Source organism: Orcinus orca, chromosome 1, assembly GCF_937001465.1.
Source record: "Orcinus orca chromosome 1, mOrcOrc1.1, whole genome shotgun sequence".
In the NCBI taxonomy this organism is placed as follows: domain Eukaryota; kingdom Metazoa; phylum Chordata; class Mammalia; order Artiodactyla; family Delphinidae; genus Orcinus; species Orcinus orca.
In genome coordinates, this window is record NC_064559.1 from 42416329 (window position 1) to 42438055 (window position 21727).

The window sequence follows — 21727 nt, forward strand, 5'->3', positions numbered from 1 at the left end:
GTGCATTTACCTTGCGTAACATTTGGATTGTGGATATGATGGTACACAGAAAACAAACCTTTCAAAGCAAAGTAACTTATTTAATGACTACCTAAAAAAATATATATATATACCTTTATTATTATTTCATAGACTGAACACACCTTCAATTTATATTTCATTTTATTTATTGTATGCTTGCTTTGTATAAAATTATAGGGGATTTAAAAAAACTAGCCACTTCTCCCCTTTTTTTAAAGGAAAAAATCATCACATTTACTTAAGTAAATTCCATTAGAGGTAGTATTTCTCTTGTCTTTTTGTTCAGCCACTGGAGTCCCTTGTGACCTTGGGTATGTATTCTAAGAGGTGACTGATGGTTCGTGATGTTCTGAATTTTCTGGTAGCTTGCCTGTTGCCTGCCTCTAGGTTTGTCATCACCCTTATGCTGGCTTACGCAGTATTCCTTCAGTCTCTTATCTCCAGGCTTTGATGCATATGTTCTGAAGGTGGCCACAGTGACTTTGGGTAGCAGCAGATGGTGAACCTTCAGGCTGCCACCGGCTATACTGGTGTTAAGTTGGAAAGTTAACGTTTGATGAAGAATCAGTAGTGCATATGAAAGAGCTTTCGCTGCTGAAATATCTTTTAATTAAAAAATTAGCATACTCAAACCTTTGTAAATGTCTGGGCATTTAAAGAAATCTAAAATTAGTTGTTTTCTTATACAGGAATTCGTTACTTACCAGTTTAGATTTGTGTTGCTTGCTAGTCCTACTGTGGTTCTTCTCCCCTGCCCCTGCCCCAATATGCTTGTAGTTAAGGCAGATAAAAGAATTATGTAAACTGAACTGGGATGTTTTTGGGAGTTAAATGTGTTTGGATAAACATTTAAAGTATATATATATATTATTTTACATTTCCTTATTTTATTATTATTTTTAACATCTTTATTAGAGTATAATTGCTTTACAATGGTGTGTAAAGTATATTTTGATTTATGGTAATTTGGAATTTAATAATTGGAAAGAAATGTGGATCTTACATACTACTTCCATAGAATCCTAGTAGATTAGTTCTGTGGTTCCTACCTTTGAAGATACTTCTAGCTTATATAGAAGCCTAAAGAACTTAGCCCGCTTCAGAAAGATATTTCTCCTTGCTCTGAGTTGGTTGGTGATGTTTTGGCTTTGCTATCAGTCCACAAAGCAGTACCCTTTTTTTTTTTTTTTTTTTTTTTTGTGGTACGTGGGCCTCTCACTGCTGTGGCCTCTTCCATTGCAGAGCACAGGCTCCGGACGCGCAGGCCCAGCGGCCATGGCTCACGGGCCCAGCCGCTCCGCGGCATGTGGGATCCTCCCGGACCGGGGCACGAACCTGTGTCCCCTGCATCGGCAGGCGGACTCCCAAACACTGCGCCACCAGGGAAGCCCCGGCAGTACCCTTTTTGATTGTTTGTTCACTTAGTTCATGATATTGTGCTATGTTGGAAGTTCTAGCACAAATAAAACACTGGTAAGACTCCAAATAATTTTTTTCTGTTCCCTTTACATCACAGGGGTACCTTTTATGCTTTGCTGAAAATAAGATTCTTGAGAGTAGTAAATGAAAATGCCCTTTAGGATAGAGTTGTAAGTATCCATGTCAAATTTTACTTTTCATACTTCAGTTCTTATCAGTGAAACAACTTTTGTGAGCATGACCATTAAGAACAGATTGATTTCGTGGCATAACAGGTGAGAAGTTCCTCTACACAGTCTGTTCATGCTGATGCTCCTGATGCTGCAACTTCTCATGGACAGAAGTGGTAGGCTGAGTATCTTTTGCTTTTGGAGTTGCTGGGCAATGGTACAGGGAACATTGCTAGCCTTCTGATGTCAAAGAGAGAAAGTTAGACCCCAGTGGGGAGAATTGTTGGTATTAAAGGTCACCTAGTACTCTTTGTTTTCTGGTAGTTAAATTTTTTATAAGATTATCTCATGAGCATAAGGTATGGAATTAACAATCAACAGTAGAAATACATTTTGAATATTCTAAGCATATAAAATGAGATGGGTTTTAGCAATAAATATAAATAACATTTGATTATCATCCTGTGGTATTGACAGGGAGAGCAAAGGTTTAGTGCTTTAGGTTTGTTGTTCAAAACCATTTCTACAGAAGAATAACATTACTAGTTCCTATAAAGCTGCCAAGATGAGTTTAGTTAGTAACTCATCTAATAGTGGTCAAGTTAAGTGTGGACTTTTTTTAAAAAGAGTACAGTAAGTATAATCATATTTATCTGGAACTATGTTGAAAAAGACTCTCTAACTTGTGGAATTGGGCTTCTCTGTTTTCTCTGGCTTCTTTATTATGTTTATCCCATTCTTTTCTGGTATGTTTGTTTATGTGTGAATTCCCAGCAGTATAACTTGCACAATTGAAGTACATTTAGATGACATCCTGTCAACACGAATGGTACTGTGACACCATTAAGGGAAACGCTGTTTGTCTGGTATGGCTATCTCTGTAAGCTTTTCTTCAACATTAAAAAAAACACTTTTATTAATTGTTCTGGAGTCCTGTGAAGTAACTGGCACCAAAGCAGAGATAGATATTCCCTCAGATAACCCAGGTAGTCTTTCTTTTTAAAGGAATTGGAGTTGAATTTACTTTTAGAGACTTACAGACTTTGAATGTCAACCTTTAAATTAAGTATCTAAAAAAATTAAAAAATGGGTGGTATGTCGTCTTCACTGAAGGGAACTATCCATAATTCCTCACCACAATCATAGTGTCTTTATTGCTATTTGTCTCTTTTCTTTTCTCCAAATTTATTTTTCATATGCTTAAAAAAAACTCATCATTTGATACTTTTGATATATTCCCCAACCTCTCCTATCTTTCCAGAGATGGTACCTAGTTAAATATTGGGCTTTCCCCATTCTAATTAACAAAATTGACTTTTAATCAATTGGAGCTTTTCCTGCTACTGTTGCGAAAGAAGAGTAGGCAAGTCTCATTGTGCTGGTGGAATTGAGGAGCAGATGAGGCTAATCCTAAAGGCATAAGTTGTCTGTTTTTTTTTTTTTTTTCCCAGTTAGGAACAGTGATTCTATATATTACCACGGGCAAAGATGAAGTAATCTCTCCTGTTAGACCATATGCTAATATAGTGCTGATAAGTAAGTGTGAAAAATGAAAGGGAAAAATACATTACTTGTATTCTTTCCAAAAGGTATGATATCCAAGATAATTATTTCATGACAGGTTTAGTTATAGTACTTGTTTTATCATGAAACAAAAGATGGTTTTAGGAGTCTTTTATTGGGAAGACAATTGTATCACTTAGTACCAAATTAGACTTTTGTCTTTATAAAGGTGAGCAAACCCATGAAGCAGTTTTTAAATTGATATGTTCTAGTCCACAAATGAACGAATTCTGTTTGAGGGTTAAAGAAGCTATTATTTTGTCCTTTATGCTGACAGCTTCATTACAGATTGGCCTGCTGTTGGCATTAAAAAAATGTTTGGCTCCTTATGATCTCTGTGCATGCAACTATAATATTAATGCAGCGCCATAGCACTGTTCATTAAGAAATGACTCTAAATGAGGTTGAAGCGTGTAAATTTGGAAAGATACAGATGTTAAATGCAGTCGTTTCTCTTTGTATACAGCCACATGGCTAATAATTTCCAAGTGGCTAAAGCTCTTGTTAGCAGGAGTGCTGGTGTGTTAAGAATGGCTCTATAAATAACTTTAAGAACTGAAGTTGAAGGTGCTTCTTTTAAAGACTACTGTTAACTAAACATTATTGCCAAACAGATGGAAAGCATTCACCAGCCTGATGTTTTTAGGTCTAATTATATTATCACCAGCCCTGTACGGCTCAGTTGAAGAGGTGTATCCAGAGGCCAATTTATAATCATTTAGCCAACACCTGTTTGGGAGAAATTGACAGTCAAAGGGCACATTTAAAAAAAATCACATATGTTCTTGTGTTTATTGCCTCAATGTGAACATTGTCTAGTTGCAGACAAACTTGGAGAAGAAAGTAAATGTAAACAAAGCAGCCCTTCTCAGCCATGTTTATTGATCTTAATTTGGCCTTTTTATTGGATCCACTTCATGCTTCATGGCTAAGTGAGACCAACAAAGAGATATCACTCCTGATTTATGCAGGTACATTCTGTTCAGTCGATTAAGAAGTTTCTGGTAGAAAAAAGTTCTTTGCTTTGTACAGCTTCCTTACCTTTTACCTAGTGAAACGTTTTCTATTTCACACAGAAGTATGTTATTTAAATTAGGATTGGAATCTGATGAATAGCTTAAAAGAGTCATAACTTGATGTGAAAACAGATGAGATTTAAGGAATACTGAATGTCTTCACAGACTCAGTAGATGTTTATTGAGCCCTCCTTTACAGAGGTGTACCCCCTTTTGCACTCATGATATGTTAATTTAACTGTCAAGGTTCAAGTTCTTTGAATGTGCTTCCATACCTAGGAGGTTCAAGATTGGTGGTGAATATAGCTCCGAGGGAAATTATGGGCAAGTAGGTCTACCCTCTCTGAAAATAGTTCAAAACCTGATGATCCTACTAACTCTTTCATTTTAGTGTTTTTCCTTCTTCTGACATACTTCTCTTTGGAAAGACATGTATATGTTGCCTCCATTTTCTTATCTCCCATTACTAACTCAGAGTAGTTGGCTTCTGTCCCCACCAGTTGACTACATGATGTAGTATTGAAAGTTACGAGCGACTTCCCAACTGCCTTAGGCAGTAGTCCCTTCTTAGTCCTCATTCTTCATGGCTTCTCTTTGTTGTTTGGCACAGGTGATTACTCTCATTTTAAGCATTCTCTTTTCCTGATGTGTGAACCACTATATTTTCTGGGGTTTTTGGTGTATTTCTCACTGTACTTTTGGTTGTTATTGTATTATATACCCTCAATATTCCAGCTATGTATACACAGACATAAATAGTATAGTTTAGCAGTTAAAGAGGAAGAGCCCTGGAGCCAGATTGCTGGGTTTAAATTTCACCTCTAGCACATCTTAGCTTTGTGAGCATGGGCAGGTTAACAGTTTTATGTTTGTTTTCTCCTCTGTAACATTGGATAACAAAAGTATACCTACCTTGGAACGTCCCTGGCTGTTCAGTGGTTAAGACTGCGCTTCCACTGCAAGGGGCGCGGGTTTGATTCCTGGTTGGGCAACTAAGATCCCACATGCCGTGTAGTGTGGCCAAAAAGGAAGAAAATAGAGTATACCTACCTCATTGGATTGTTAAATGAATTATGTGATTTAATTCCTTAACCCCCATCACAGTGCCTGCTATAAAGTGAGCATTCCATTGGGGTACTTCCTCATGTCTTTAGCTGTTATTTTTATGGAGATTGCTCAGTTACTGTACATCTTTAGTCCTGACTTATTTTCTAAGCTCCATTCCCAAATTGCTGTCTACCTTCCAAACTTTTACACCTAAATTCATTCACATATGTTTATTGAACAATTACTGTGGGAGATGGATAGGTTATGTGTTGGACGAAATACAATTTCTGCCCTGTATTAGCTTTCTATCGCTGCATTACAAATTACCACAAACTTTGCAGCTTAAAACAACTAAATTTATTATGTCAAAGTTCTTTGGGTCAGAGGTCTGACATGGATTGCTTTGGGCTAAAATCAAGGTGCTGGCAGGGCTGCGTTCCTTACTGGAGACTGGGAGAAAATCCACTTTCAAGCTCATTCAGGTTGTTGGCTGAATTCTTTTCTTTGTGGCTGTAGGACTGTGGTTGCTGGCTCTCAGCCAAGGGTTGGTCTTTGTTCCTAGAAGCTGCCTGCTCCTTCTCATGCTTGCTGTGAGCTCCTAGAGGGCTCTTTCCAGTGCTTACATGTGGACCTCTGTATCCAGCAACAACACGTCCGTCTCATACTTTGAATCCCTCTGATTTCCCCTTCTGCCATATCATTTTTGTGCTCTCCAGTTCTGGACAGAGACAGTTCTCTAAGGGGTCATGTGATTTGATTAAGCCAAGTCAGATAATCCAGGGTAATCTGTTTTAAGGTCTGTACCCTAATTACATCTGCAGAGTCCTTTTTGCCAGTAACATAACATATTCACAAGTTATGGAGATTAAAATATGAGTGTCTTTGGCAACTGTTATTCTGCTTAAACATGCTGATAAAAAGCTTGAAATTTGGTTGGGATATAGGCAAGTGACCAAATAAAACCAAATTGAAGAGGCTGGTACCATATACAGTGGGAGAACAAAGGAAGAAAATGTCTGTGACATTTGAGCTGAATATGGAAAGATAAGTGCTTGTTGGATAAGGGGCTGGGTGAACATTTCAGGGAGAAGAAGCAATAATAGTGATAGCAATAATAGTAATAACTGGCTGTACCAAGCAGTTTTAAAGATTATCTCACTGAAATTCTCACAAATGGTAGATACTATTATTATCTACCATTATAGCTTCTACAGATGAAGCTATAGTATCTTCACATGTGGAGTAGGAATGGTAAAACTATCTTATTGGGTAATTGAAGGAATTAATAATGATTACACATGACTAAAGCATAGCACATATTAAACACTTAAAACATGGTAGGCGAAAGAGAGTAGAAGGTGGAGGAGAGAAATACTTAGGAGGTAGAATTGACTGGACTTGGTCACTGGTTATGAAGGTGGGGGGCAGGGGAGAATTCACGGTGACTTAGGGAGCTTTTTGATTTGGGGGTGTTCCATGGGTGGTGGTGTTATTCAATATGGTAAGAGGTGAAGCGGGATTTTGTTTTAGTTTTAGTGGGGACAGGGCTTTGGGAAGAGGAAGAGATGAGTTTAGGAGGTATCTGTGGGAATATTCAATTGAAATTAAATGGAGTTAAAGAATATAGGTCAAGCACTCAGAAGAGGGGTCAAAGATGAAGTTGTCACTATTACTTAAAATTCATCAGGTCTTAAACGGGTTCCTCTTTGTAACTCCCGTTTCTTCTCACCATTCTTTTATTTATTTATTTATGTATGTATGTTATTTATTTATTTGACATCATTATTGAGGTATAGTTTCTTTACATTGTTGTGTTAGTTGCTGCTGTATAACAAAGTGAATCAGCTATATGTATACATATATCTCCATATCCCCTCCCTCTTGTGTCTCCCTCCCACCCTCCCTATCCCACCCCTCTAGGTGGTCACAAAGCACCGAGCTGATCTCCTTGTGCTATGTGGCTGCTTCCTACTAGCTCTCTATTTTACATTTGGTAGTGTATATATGTCCATGCCACTCTCTCACTTTGTCTCAGCTTCCCTTTCCCCCTCCCCATGTCCTCAGGTCCATTCTCTACATCTGCGTCTTTATTCCTGTCCTGACCCTAGGTTCTTCAGAACACTTTTTTTTTTTTAGATTCTATATATATGTGTTAGCATATAGTATTTGTTTTTCTCTTTCTGACCATTCTTTTATTTTTCTAAGCTTAATATCTTCTTTTACCCTTGACTTCCAACTCTCTGGAGGGGGTGGGGAAAAAAAGCCCTGTTTACAGTGTTTGCAGATTTCTGTGGTGTAAATTCTCCCGCGATGGCCCATTTCGGACTCTGGCTGCTTTTGTGCTACAACAGCAGAGTTGAACAGCTGCAACAGAGACCATGTGGGCCTGCAAAGCCTTAAATATTTACTACCTGCGTCTTTACAGGAAAAGTTTGCCAACCTCTGCTATAGTGTTTCTCCAAAACGATAAGATTAACATAATATAAAATATATAATATAAATATTAAAATGTTTATAAAATATAAACTGTAAATATGGTAGCATAATTCCCTATCTCTGTTCACTCTTTTTTTCACCAAGATGGGTGCAGGGGGAGTGGATAGTTTGAGGGGGCAATGTGTGAGATTATGAGGGGTCTTGAGGTCATTGTTTTTTTTTTCTTTCTTTTTTTGAGGTCATTGTTTTGAATGTGTGCTTTTTCTCGGAATGAGAAGTGACATGATATAACTTGTGTTTTTAAAAGCAAACCCTGCCTGCTATTTTGAGAATAGACCATAGGGCAGCAAAGATGGAAGCAGAGAAATCTGTTGGGACACCATTGTTATAATCCAGGTAAATCTTTGTTTCATTCAGGGTAATAGCTGTGGAAGTGGTGAGGTGAGTTCAGATTGTGGATACAATTTGAAGATAGAGCTGGCAGGATTTGCTGATGAGAAAAGAGGAGTTAAGGATGAGTCCAGGATGGAGAAGTAGCACCAGAAGGGTGCCTTTGGTTAGAGCCTGGGTTATTGAGATCACATTGTAGCAAGTTGCTACATTAGAGGTTTTAGGAAGAAAACTGAGACTTCAATTTCTGTAAAAAAAAATTTTTTTTTTACTTTTTTAAAACCATATATGTTTCATGAGGAAAAGTTCTTTTTCTAAAATAATTCTTCCTTTTCGAAATATATTTTAAAAATAAATCTAGGAAAATGTAGTAGTGTTTCTAAAATATGGCATTTTTAGACAGGAAACACACTTTTAGATAAGACTGTTTTAATCCTGTGATTTGGCGACTTAAAAAAAAAATCAATTCAGAAATTAACAATTTTGGCAGAGTCAATTTCAACACTTCCCCCAAACCTTTAAAGTATAGTTTCAAAAAGTTATGAGTTCATGTTTCATTGTATTGTAAATAGGTTATTACTCATGTCTTTTATGTAGGTTTTACTTGTAATGGACACAAGGACAGAACAGACATTCATTCTAAAAGTAAGTAGAATTTTTCTGTTTAATGAATTTAGAAATTTATTTTCAAATTATACTTCTGAAAGAAAATATTTAATTTTTTTCTGGGTGTTTGAATGTTCTTTTATGTTTGCAGTGATCTGTATTTATTTTACTTTGTGTCCTTCCATCACAGTGGATAAATACTCTATAGCATACATTTAAAAAGAGGCTTAGGTTATAGAGTATGGAGGAAATAATTTGTATAAGTTGAAGACTCATTTTATGCTGTTTAGATGTATAGTGTATAATTTAAATACATCTCTAGTACATTTTGCATAATATGTGAAGACCACACGCAGTCATACCTTTGATTATGATTATAGTTCTTAAGAGCTGAAATTTTGCCTTAAAGTCTTTGTTATAGGTATTTGGGAAAGTGTTATCTACATCCCTGGCCCTGTCTTTTTTCTAAATTCAATTTTGATTCTCTGTATTACTCAATTTGTAATTAAATGAATAAAGGAAGAAAACCCCCTCAATTTTGTAATTTCAAAATCATATTTGAAGTGGATTGTGGTAGTACATATTCTAAAAATATCCTAATTTAAGCATTTCCACAGCATCCAGAATTAATGAATTTCGGATTAGTTTTATATTTTTCTGATATTTTTTCTTTTACTCATCAGCATGGCAGTTGGTCACAATGACATATACTGAAATAAATTTCTTTTTATGAGTATACTTTATCACTGGCATTTTCTCAGATTTTTAAACCAGGATATGACAGCAGAAACTACACATACCTTGTTCCTTTGGAGAAAACTTAAAATGATCTTTGTACTTTTTTGGAATAGAATTTTAAAACTGCCCGTTTAATCTAGGAATGCCTTTTGTGTCTCAGGAATTTGAACTGATCTCACAATGTCTACTGCTTTAAAGATACACATAAGTAAAATAAAACTTAAGAAAAGGTCATAGAGAAATAACTGTGTGTCATCCTGATGACTTAGTTTGAGAGCATCTCTAATAAAAACACTGACCCACGTAATTGATTTTAATGGCAGCTTTGTGGCATCTTCCGTTCTCTGGATTCACGCCAGATGCCATCAGCAGAGCCTCCAGGGACTGAGGGGCATAGAGCAGCAGATGAGTGGTTTCTCTGAAGCCCAGGGTAACTCGGATAGATTAGTTTGGTTGATAAACACAGAGCACAGCAGGCTCCAAAGGCAACTGAGGGTACAACTGACCTTTTTGTTCTCTGTCAGGGTCTAAGGAAAAGCAGTGAATACAGCAGGAACAGAAAGACCATCATCCCCCGCTGTGTGCCCAACATGGTGTGTCTGCACAAGTACATCATTTCTGAGGAGTCGGTATTTCTTGTGCTGCAGCATGTGGAAGGTTGGTTTGTAGTTTAAATTGTTTGTGGAGTGAAGAATGTCACCTGCTTAGCTTTTTAGTTTCTATAATGTCCTTCTTACTTCTGTCATTACTTGAGCGGATAAAATATAGGAAACACGAGTGAGAAATTGTTTCCTTATTCCTCTGCTCTCCCTCCCTAGTTTGAGTTGTGAGGGAGAATGAAAGCCCAGGCGAGAGGCAGATTTCATTTGAACTGTAGTAACATTCTTAGATATACTTAACTACTTACTCACTCCTAGGATTGGTCCAATATGATGAGAACTTTAATGCGAATGTGTGCTAAGAGAACTAAGTTTTATTTTAGGGATTTCTCTTGTTTTCTGCTGAGAAGATACACTAATGTTAGATGACAAAATGAAGAGCATCCCCTGAAGAATTAATTAATTACCTCCTTTTTTAGAAGGCATAGGTATTTGCTTAACATTTGACATTACCTAGTTATTCTGATCTGGGTTTTTACGAATACAGCCATTGGCATCACATATGGGTACAAAGCAAAGGTACAATGCTCTGCCTTCAAACTATGAAATTTCAGCTCTTAGTAAAGGGAAAAGGTGGCAAAAAAATACTATATTTTGGTTTGTTTTTGCCCTTTAACACCTAAATTTAAATAAATAGTCTTTTATGTAGAATGAACACAGCATATAAATATTAATCCACAAAATAAATATTGCCTTTTGGCTTTTGAGAGGTGTTCTTGAAATAATAGAATTAAAATTATTTTCCATATTTCTTGAATTTTAACATTACTGAGAATAAAGAACTACTGTGCTTTAGTAATAGGCATAGCATTTGAATTGAATGCATTTTCCCAGGAAAATGAGTCATTGCTTTGTGGAATGAGGTCTCGTATGATAACTAATGTAAGATTTTTGGCGGGGGCAATAAACTATTAATATTGTTTATTATGAAGTACAGCACAAGATAACTACAGATGGAGGGAAGACCTCCATATGTAGTATTTGATAGGAAATTCAGAAGGGGCTCCATGGTCTCTCAGGTATTAAGAGAGTTAATTGCGTGTGTGAATTGGATAACTAATTCACCTTTGTTCAGATATTATAGACAGCTTTTATCCGAGGATACCAGTGCATTACAGACATTATTGCATTAGAGGTCATGTCATCTGATAGCGAAATACAGCCACCTCTGGTGTGGAACAAAATAACTTGCGTAGTAATAATCCATAATAATTTAGAACAAGGTCAGTAGGATGAATGTAATTATAGTCAATATTCTATTACCCAGTGTGGATTACTCATGTTGGAGATTATCTGTGGCAGATTTTTAATCCTCGTGTACCTCTGCTATTTGCAGCTTCCTCTTCCTGTTTTTCCTTTTCCTTCTCCAAATACAGTACTTCATTTTTTCTCGTGCCATCTTCTCACCTTCTCTTATACTTCCCAAAGCTGATATTTCAACTGATTTTACTTTGTTACTATAGAGAATGTTTATAATACGCTTTAAAGCCATAGACATGTGGCTTTCAAATTTTCCACTGTTTTAGATTATCTTTACCAAGTCTCTTTCCTTTATTGTGGACCGTACCTGACTTTGAATGGTTACGTGACCATAGAATTTGTCCTGGATTATTTAAACTTGGGGGGTGGGCAGGAATCTCTTTTGACTACTCATTTCAGGTGTTTATTGTTTAATTTTAAGAAGATTTTATAATACAAATATATTGGATTATGGTGTAAATAGGGACTCTGGATTCATTTATTATTCAGCAAATTTATTGAGCATGTACTATCTATTAAGCTTTCTTTTAGGTGAACAAAGCAGGAAAAGAGTCTGACTTTTTGAAACTTACATTCTTCTTGTGGAGAGTCAGAAAAACAAAAGCATGATAATATTGGCTAGTAATAGGGACCATACTCATCTTTAATACAGAGAGCTCTAATCGAGAATGACTGGGGGACTACTTTAGACTAGTTAGTCAAGGAAGCCCGCTCTAAGAAGGTGACATTTAAGAGGAGTTCTGAATGACAAAAGAAATAACCGTTTGGATGTAAGGGGGAAACCCATTTAGGTATAGGGATCAATGTAAGAAATAGGCAAAAAGAAACTTGCAATGTTTGATGAACAAGAAAGGAGACGATTCAGTTGGAGTCTGGTAGGTGAAGGCAGTGGTGGTATATGAAGCTGTTGGAGAAGCAGGCAGGAGCATGGTAAGGGCTTTGGCTTTCATTCAAGTGCATTGGGAGACCATTGGACATTTTAAGCAGTGACAATGTCTGATCTACATTTGAGAAAAATCACTCTGTTGTATGTGGAATGGATTATAGAAAGGCAAGAGGAGAAGCAATGAAGTGTAATAAAGTAGTCTGGGCAAGAGATGATGATGGCATGGCCTTCTGGGATACTTGTGGAGTTGCTCTGAGGGTAGTCAGTGGGACCTGTGATGGATTTGAGGTCAGGGAGAGAAGAATCTAGGATAATTTCCTGGATTTGGCATTGAGCAGTCAAGTGAACTGGCTGATAGACAGTGTGTTATCTTTTTACATGTCAGTGGTACTTTCTTTGTTACCTCTGTGAATTAGGAGGTTGTGCATATATCATAAAAACATCACTTTCATATACGTGAATAGCTATTACTGAAAAAGTAAACACTGAAGAATTGTTTTCTCCATAATATGAATCCTTGAACATTTATGATTTGGGCTTTAACTCCCCTTTGCTTAACAGAACTATTCATGATTCACATGAGTCTCTTGGACTAATTTTCATAACATTTTAAATTAATTCATTTAGAAATATATGGAGTGCTCTCTGGGATACAGGCTTAGCTCTAACATGGCAGTGAGCAAAATAAAGACTCTGCCCACGTGGAGCTTGCAGTATAGAGGCAGAACAGACACTAAGCAAATACATAAGTAAATATAAGAGGGAATGCCAGAAGGGTGAGTTGGGGGTTGTTATTTTATAGAGAGTGGTCACCTTATTAAGAAGGAGACATTTGGCCAATGACCTGAGGGAAATGAGAGAGGGAGCAGATGTGGACATGGGAGGGAAGAGTATCTTGGCAAGAGGGAACAAGTACATAGGCCTGGAGGCAAGAGTGTATTTGCTGTACAAGAAACAGCAAGGTCAAGTGTGGCTGGAGCAGAATGGGAAGAGTGGTAGGAAATGGTATCAGAGAAGTGGGGAGGCAGGTGGGCAGATCCGGCGTGGTCTTCTAGGCCACTTTAAGAACATAGTTTTTATTCTGAATGGATAGGAAGACCTGGGGGATATTGAGCAGAACAGTGACAAGGTAGGGATTACTCTGGTTGCTTGGTGGAAAATAGAATCTAGGAGGGCAAACTCAAAAGCGGGGAGACCAGGGCTTCCCTGGTGGTGCAGTGGTTGAGAGTCCGCCTGCCGATGCAGTGGACGCGGGTTCGTGCCCCGGTCCGGGAGGATCCCACATGCCGCGGAGCGGCTGGGCCCGTGAGCCATGGCCGCTGGGCCTGCGCGTCCAGAGCCTGTGCTCCGCAACGGGAGAGGCCACAGCAGTGAGAGGCCCGCGTACCGCAAAAAAAAAAAAAAAAAAAGAAAGAAAAAAGCAGGGAGACCAGTTTGGAGGTTGTTGCAGCACTCCAGGTGAAATCGACGCTGGCGTCCACAAAGCATTAGTGGTGGAGGTAGTGAGAAATGCTTATTAGGTTCTGAACACATTCTGAAGGTAAAATTGACATGACTCCGCCTTGTATGACTCCATGGTTTTGGGCTTAAATACCTGAAAGAATGGTTTCCATTTACTAAGATAAGGAAAGCTGTGGGAGGAGTAGATTTAGAGGGAAAAACCAGAGATTCAGTGTTGGACATGTGAGTTTGAGATGCTTATTAAATTTCCAGGTGGTGTTGAGTAGGCAGTTGGATATGCCAGACAGGATTTTAGGAGAGAGATTTAAAATGTTTATTGTTCCTATTAATGGATTTCTTATTTTAACTCTGTTTGAAGAAGAAAATGTGGGAGTAGCAAATGTATTCAGTCAAGGCTATATGTGTTATTAAAACTTTAAGTTCCTAAGATTAGGGATTATGATTCATTATATATATATATATATATATATATATATATATATATATATATATATATATATGTATCCCAGCATTTATAGGAATGCTTTGTACATAGAAGGTGCTCAGTGTATAATTGCTCAGTACTGACTAAGAAAAGATGAATGACTAGGTTACAAGAAAGTGATTGGAAAAGCTTCTGTGCAAATAGGTGGGGGATGGGAAAGAGTTTCTCCTCAAGTTAAGAGGGGACCAAAGGGATGAAATGATTCTCTTTTTATTAACTAGTTTTAAAAAATCATTATAAAACTAATATAGAAAGAAATTCATACCAGATGGAAGTATATAAAGTAGAAATAAAAATTCTTCCTCCTTATTCACTTTAATGCCCATTTCTATTCTCTAGAAATAGGGTGAACGTTTCCAGAAATTTCCTGTGTATATAAACATATACTTCTCCCCCCTACCTGATTTTTTAAAAAAATATTTATTTGGTTGTGTGAGGTCTTAGTTGCAGCACGTGGCCTCCTTAATAGCAGCTCCAGGGCTCCTTAGTTGCGTTGCGTGGACTCCTTAGTTGTGGCACATGAACCCTCAGCCGTGGCATGCACGTGGGAAATAGTTCCCTGACCAGGGATCGAACCCGCGCCCCCTGCATTGGGAGCACAGAGTCCTATCCACTGCGCCACCAGGAAAGTCCCTGTTTTTTAAAAACATAAATGCATTTTACATATTGTCTGTAGCTTGCTTCCCCCCCACCCTAACAGTGTACTTCGGACATCTTTACTTATCAGTACATACAGGTGTCCACTGAGAGAGGCGGTATAGTACATTGATTAAAAAGAAGGATCTTAGGGCTTCCCTGGTAGCGCAGTGGTTAAGAATCCTCCTGCCAATGCAGGGGATATGGGTTCGAGCCCTGGTCCGGGAAGATCCCACATGCCACGGAGTAACTAAACCCGTGAGCCACAACTACTGAAGCCCGCACACCTAGAGCCCGTGCTCCGCAACAAGAGAAGCCACCGCAATGAGAAGCCCGCGCACCGCAATGAAGAGTAGCCCCCGCTTGCCACAGCTAGAGAAAGCCCGCGCACAGCAACACCGAAGACCCAACACAGCCAAAAATAAATAAATAATTAAATAAAAATTAAGGGGGAAAAAAAACTGAAAAGAAGGATCTTAGAGCCAGACTATGTTAGCTTGAAGGCTGGCTCACAATTTACTAGTTGTGTGACCTTGGGCAAATTATTTAGCCTTTCTATACCTCTGTTTCCTTATTTGTAAAACAGGGATAATAAGAATTATGTAATAATTATGTAATTAACTGTAATAATTACATAGGGTAGATGTGAGGGTAGATGTGGGGATTAAATAGTTGGTATATGTAAAGCACTTATAATAGTGCCTAGTACATGGTAAACACTAAGTGTTTACAAATATTGCTGTTTGTTTATTTTTGAATACATACAAGGTATTTGGTTGTGCAGATTTACCATAGTTGATTTAAGTAGTCCTCTGTCTACTGTTGTTTAAATTGTTTCCAGTACTTGTCCCTGTATATGTGCATTTTTTTAAAATCTTGTTTTGTTTTGAGAATTATTTTTAAGACAAATTTCTTGAAGTAGAATTGCTGGGTCAAAAGATGATTTTTGATCATGGGTCCATCAATATTTTATCATATGTATTAAATTTAAATTCCACTTCGGGTCAAGTAAATTGAAAAGATTTTGTTTGTAATCCTGCAGAAAACCAATAGATGAAAATCTAAAGAGAGACAAAAAGAGTTTTTATTAAACCTTATGGATTGCTATTTTCATAGCTTAAAGTAGCTAATATATGCAATTTTATGTGCTTCAACAGGGCTTAGAAAAGTGTCATTTATATTCTTAAAGTATTAAAAATTATAAATATTTTAGATATTTTCTATTTATATTTTGTGATTTAGCAATAACAGGATTTTTTTTAGGTTAATATTATTAATGTTACAATAATAATGTTGACATTTGTGTAAGTTTGTGTATTAGGCCTGATCTTAACTCTGTAGAAAGTAGAACTCAGCTTCTGTGGAAAGAAACTTCATGGGAATTATGTATTTTTGTAAGTTATGTGGTTTTCATGATTTTGTAATTGAAAAAAGTATGTCATAGGACCAAATTTTTGTTTCTATAGCTCCACATTGAGCATTAAATCTAACTTGGCCCCCAAAAAGGAATGGAAAGAACTAAAACAGTTTTTTTTCTCTCTTGAAAATGCACAGTTTTTATACCTCACATTAGAGTACTTTTTTAGGCTAGTAACAAATTTCCATAAAGAAAATGCCAACAATTACATTAAAAATTTTTAATCTAATAATGAAAAGAATGGAATTAAATAAGATGCCATGTTTGATTAATCAAATTGGTAAACTTGCTAATATCCAATATAGGTAAGATGCTATGAAGATGGCACTAATACACGTTGTTTGTAGGAGTGGATTCTGGTACAGCTTTTCTGTAAAGCAATTTAGTGACACGTATCAGAAGCATTAAAGATATTCATACTTCCTGACCTAGCACTTTCATTTCTGGTGTTGTGTCCTGATGAAATAATCAGAGGTGTTAAGTATTTGTAAGCTAAAGTAGACATTATTTTAATTCTAATAGTAAAAGACTAGAAGCAACTTAGATGTTCCACAATAGAGGAACATTTAAACACACCATATCTATCTATCTCATGGATATGCTATATAGCCTTTCAAGTTCATATTCTCATGAAATTAGAAAATGTTTATGATAAGATGTTAGTTGTGAAAAGTCAAAAGATAAATGTAGTAATGGTTAATAGTGTTTATGGATGATTTATATATTCTGAATTCTTTGCTGTTCTGTGTCCTTTTCTATATTAAATTTTTTGAAAATAATAAAACCATGTATCTGTTTTAGAATAAGAAGAAAGCATGACCAAAAATAATGACATTTTTAATTTGTATAAACTTTTCCTAAGGTTTTCAAAAAATTTGTAAAGATGTCATCTTTTTATAACCCAATTTAATAAATATTTGATTCCTATTATTTTACATGCTAGACAGAATCCTCTCCTTGCAGTTATGAAAACCCTGCAGTATGGTAAAAGAGCTAATGAACGCATAAAAGTAATATTAGTATGAAATAGAATGTTGTAAATGTCATAAGAGGGATGAAGTGATACAGAGGATTCTGAAAAGATAGGAGTTGTATACGTGAGGGTATGTAAAAAAAACTGATGAAAGAAAACAAATTCTGAAGGACCTTCAAGAATAGGTAGGATTTTGACAAGCAGATATTGGGGAAACTAATAGGAAAGACAGTTCTAAGTGGTAGGTATAGTTTGAGCAAAAGCCCAGCATGGGTTATATGTGGAGAAATTCTATTCAGGTGAAATGTGTGATGAGTTGAGGGAGAGGAACAAATTATGGGTTGATACTGTATTACTAAGGGTCCAAATGCCTATATGGAGTTGGTACAACATTCAGTAGGTGGGCGGGGTGGGGGTAGGGTTTGGGTTCTTGGAGAAATGACATGATAAGATCTGTGCTAAAATGGAAGATTACTTGGGCAGCAGTTAGTATGATAGAGTGATACAGGAAGGACTGAAAGTAGTGGTCTAGTTGTAGCTATAACATTATTCCAAGAAACACAGAGTGGTCAAAGGAATTAAAAGAAGAGGAAGACTGTGGGAAACATGGGTAGATCTTATAGGACTTGGAAACTTGTCAGATATAGGAAGAACAAAGGAGAGAAAATAGTTCAAGTTTTTGTGCCTCAGTAGCTCTGAAGTCAGAAACTAGAAGTGATTTGCAGAGCAAAAATAAAGAATTTAAGCACATTCAATTTTAGATTTGAGCAGCTCATCCAGGTTGAATTAGCCTAAGAATGAATGCAACTTTTCTTAGAACTCTACTAGGTACTGTTCCTTGCTGATCACTGGAACTTTACAGCTATAGATAGTGTCTCCTTTGTGATGGCATATCCCATTCTGATAAGCTATGATTTGAGTTAACAAGCATTGAGTGAATGCCTATCATGTCCTGCACACTGTATAGGCAGTAGATATATAAAGATGAAAAAGACTTAGTCCTGTCCTCACAGTAGGACAGTTGAACAATATATATCATTTTATTTGGACTGCATACAAGAACCCCAGCTTCAGGGCAGGCATTACTGTTAGTATGCCACAATGGAGGTATTTGTGATAAGAGGAATGTGGTTATTGTTGTCAAAAGAATCAAAAAAGATGGAATCGATGCATAGCTTCTTTTGTGTGTGAGTGAGTGAATTTCAAAGCCATATATGAATCTTTAAACTTTAGTTTGAATATGGAGAAATATGAGACACCGAGTATAACCTAGTGATGACAGAAAGTTAGCTAAGAAGAAGCAAGAGGGAAGTTAAACACCACAATGTTCTATACCACTAATTATTATCAAAATTGGATAAGATTGTTAACTGGATCACTGGTAGAAGAAGATGTCTGAGTATCCTAGGATTAATATTATGGCAGTTACCCTTTATAGCATTACTCTTTGCTGGGCACAGTATTGGGCGCTTTATGTATTTATTGAGTTCCTCGAAATGAAATGAAATGCCAAGGAGAGAAAGATATTTTGGATGCTTCCATTGACCTTTTTACACATATAATTGACTGTCAGTGATTATTTCCCCTAAGATTTAGTTCCCCTTGGTATATGATGTTTAATAATGACATTGAAAAATGTGCTGAGGGCTTCCCTGGTGGTGCAGTGGTTGAGAATCCGCCTGCCGATGCAGGGGACGCGGGTTCGTGCCCCGGTCCGGGAAGATCCCACATACCGCGGAGCGGCTGGGCCCGTGAGCCATGGCCACTGAGCCTGCGCGTCCGGAGCCTGTGCTCCGCAATGGGAGGGGCCACAACAGTGAGAGGCCCGCGAACCGCAAAAAAAAAAAAAAAAAAAAAAAGTGCTGAAAATAATTGCTTCCTCCTTGTTAGTACAGAGTTTCATTTTTGATGTATTAGTTCCTATTTTGGGGAGCAATAGTTATATCTTTACAAAGTATGCTCCCACAATTACTGTTTTTAAGATTTCTGAATCAAATTTAACTATTTTTTTTGTAATACTGTTTCTAGTCAATAGAGCTTTGGTGGCCATGCTTGAAAAAATTATTAATAAACAGAGCAGAACATAGATGTTTCTAGAGTAAATTATGTTTAACTTTAAAGTAGAATTTTAGCTGTGAAATTTCATATTGGTATTTGTTATAACCAGTTTCTCTTCAAAGGAAGAAATAGGTTGTCATTTAAAAAATAATTGATATTAGGAGATATGCTTGAAACTGTACTCACCAGTCAGCAATAATAAGAAAGCATTTTAGTTAGTTATTTAGTTTTCTTTTCATTGCAAAAATTTTATTTAGACTCTTTGTTGTCGTGAATCCCAAATCCAAGCTCGACTATTCTTCAAGAAGGCACTTTATTAATTGCTTCTTACAGCATACTTGACATTAATGGGTATCATTGACTTGCTTTTGATTGATTATTAGAATACTTTTTGTTTTTTTAATGGCTTCAATAAGTAACCATTAATTTGGTGTTCTTAATTTTTTTTTTTGGTTGTGCTTATTCACAGGTGGCAAACTCTGGTCATATATCAGTAAGTTTCTAAACAGAAGTCCTGAAGAAAGCTTTGACATCGAAGCAGTGAAAAAATCTTCACTTGCTAAAGTTCAACTGCAACAGCCAACATCTAGTCCTCAGGACAGCAGCAGCTTTGAATCCAGAGAAAGTGATGGTGGAGCCATGCTTAAAATTCTGCCTTTGAAGACTAGTCTTACTCCAAGCTCTCAAGATGATAGCACCCAAGATGATGATGGGCAAGACAGCTCTCCAAAATGGCCAGATTCTGGCTCAAGTTCAGAAGAAGAATGTACTACTAGTTATTTAACATTATGCAATGAATATGGGCAAGAAAAGATTGAACCAGGGTCTTTGAATGAGGAGCTTTTCATAAAGACTGAAAGGAATGATGTTGATACCAAAGCTATAGAAAACTTCCCAGCACACCTTGCTGCTGACAGTGACAGCCGCAGCGCACAGCTGACAGCCCATGAGCTGAAGTTCTTTCCTGGAGATGATGGCCTGGAAGCAGTTAGTTCTCCAAGAACATCAGATTCCCTCAGTAGATCTAAAAACAGCCCCATGGAATTCTTTAGAATAGATAGTAAGGATAGCACTAGTGAACTCTTAGGACTTGATTTTGGAGAAAAATTGTATAGTCTAAAGTCAGAGCCTTTGAAACCATTCTTCACTCTTTCTGATGGAGACAGCACTTCCAGAAGTTTTAGTACTAGTGAAAGCAAGGTAGAGTTTATAGCTCATGACACCATTAGCAGGGGCTCAGATGACTCAGTCCCGGTTATTTCTTTTAAAGATGCTGCTTTTGATGATGTCAGTGGTACTGATGAAGGAAGGCCTGATCTTCTTGTAAATCTGCCTGGTGAATTGGAGCCAATGAAAGATGGTGCAGCAATGGGACCTACTAAGTTCACACAGACTAATATAGGCATAATAGAAAGTAAACTGTTGGAAACCCCTGATGTTTTATGCCTCAGGCTTAGTACTGAACAGTGCCAAGCACGTGAAGAAAAAGGCACAGAGGAACTGAGTGATCCCTGTGGGCCTAAATCCCGTAGTATCACAGAGAAACACTATGCACAGGGAGATCTTGGGATGTTATTTGTAGCAGCTGATGATCATAGTAATGCGGGAGACATGTCTTTGTTACACAGTTCGGATCCTAAGTTTCAAGGACTTAGCTTGGTTGCATCGGCAGTAACAGCAAACAACGCAAAAGAAAGCTTATTCCATATTTCTGACCCACTCTCAGGTGCTAATGAATATAACGTAAATATAGACACTTTAAAAACTGAAGAAGTATTGCTGTTTACAGATCAAACTGATGATTTGGCTAAAGAGGAGCCGACTGTATTTCAGAGAGACTCTGAGACTAAGGCAGAGAGTGGGTTAGCACTAGAAGGAGACAAGGAAATACACCAGATTTTTGAGGACCTTGATAAAAAATTAGCACTAAACTCCAGGTTTTACATCCCAGAGGGCTGTATTCAAAGATGGGCAGCTGAAATGGTGGTAGCCCTTGATGCTTTACATAGAGAGGGAATTGTGTGCCGCGATTTGAACCCAAACAACATCTTATTGAATGATAGAGGTCAGGAACTTTTGCAAATGCATTTCTTTTTATTCGCTGTTGCTTCCAATTAACTGAGTAGGCGTTTTATCTTGTAATTAGTATCTTCATTTCCTGTCTAGAGCTTCATTATCAGTGCAGCAAATTCACCCCCAGTAATAGCTTCTAGTACTTAATGATGCCATTATTCTTAATGATACTGTTTTTAGCTACAAAAGGAGTAATTACAGTTCACTTCTGCAGAAAATGGAAGAGAAAAATGTTTTGATTTCTCCTGTCGTTTTGTTTTTAGGACACATTCAGCTAACGTATTTTAGCAGGTGGAGTGAGGTTGAAGATTCCTGTGACAGCGATGCCATAGAGAGAATGTACTGTGCCCCAGGTTAGAGCAATCTCCTAAAATGTTTCACTTGGAAAAGTAGTTTGGCAGCTCTCATTTCTTT

At 37.2% G+C, this 21727-nt stretch overlaps 1 protein-coding gene across 9 annotated transcripts in view; it reads left to right on the top strand.

Annotated features, from left to right (window-relative positions):
- The window catches only part of RPS6KC1 (ribosomal protein S6 kinase C1), a 221036-nt gene that overhangs the window by 164035 nt on the left and 35274 nt on the right, over positions 1-21727 (top strand). For 5 of the 9 annotated variants that reach the window (XM_004275247.3, XM_033438041.1, XM_033438038.2 and 2 more), the window contains 4 exons: positions 8660-8707; positions 9931-10063; positions 19710-21305; positions 21577-21666. In XM_004275247.3, the coding sequence (XP_004275295.1) occupies positions 8660-8707; positions 9931-10063; positions 19710-21305; positions 21577-21666 (1867 nt within the window). Of the gene's footprint in view, positions 1-7979; positions 8069-8659; positions 8708-9930; positions 10064-19709; positions 21306-21576; positions 21667-21727 lie in introns of those variants that run through there. The other 4 variants (XM_033438044.1, XM_033438040.2, XM_049700155.1 and 1 more) reach the window with 4 other exon arrangements.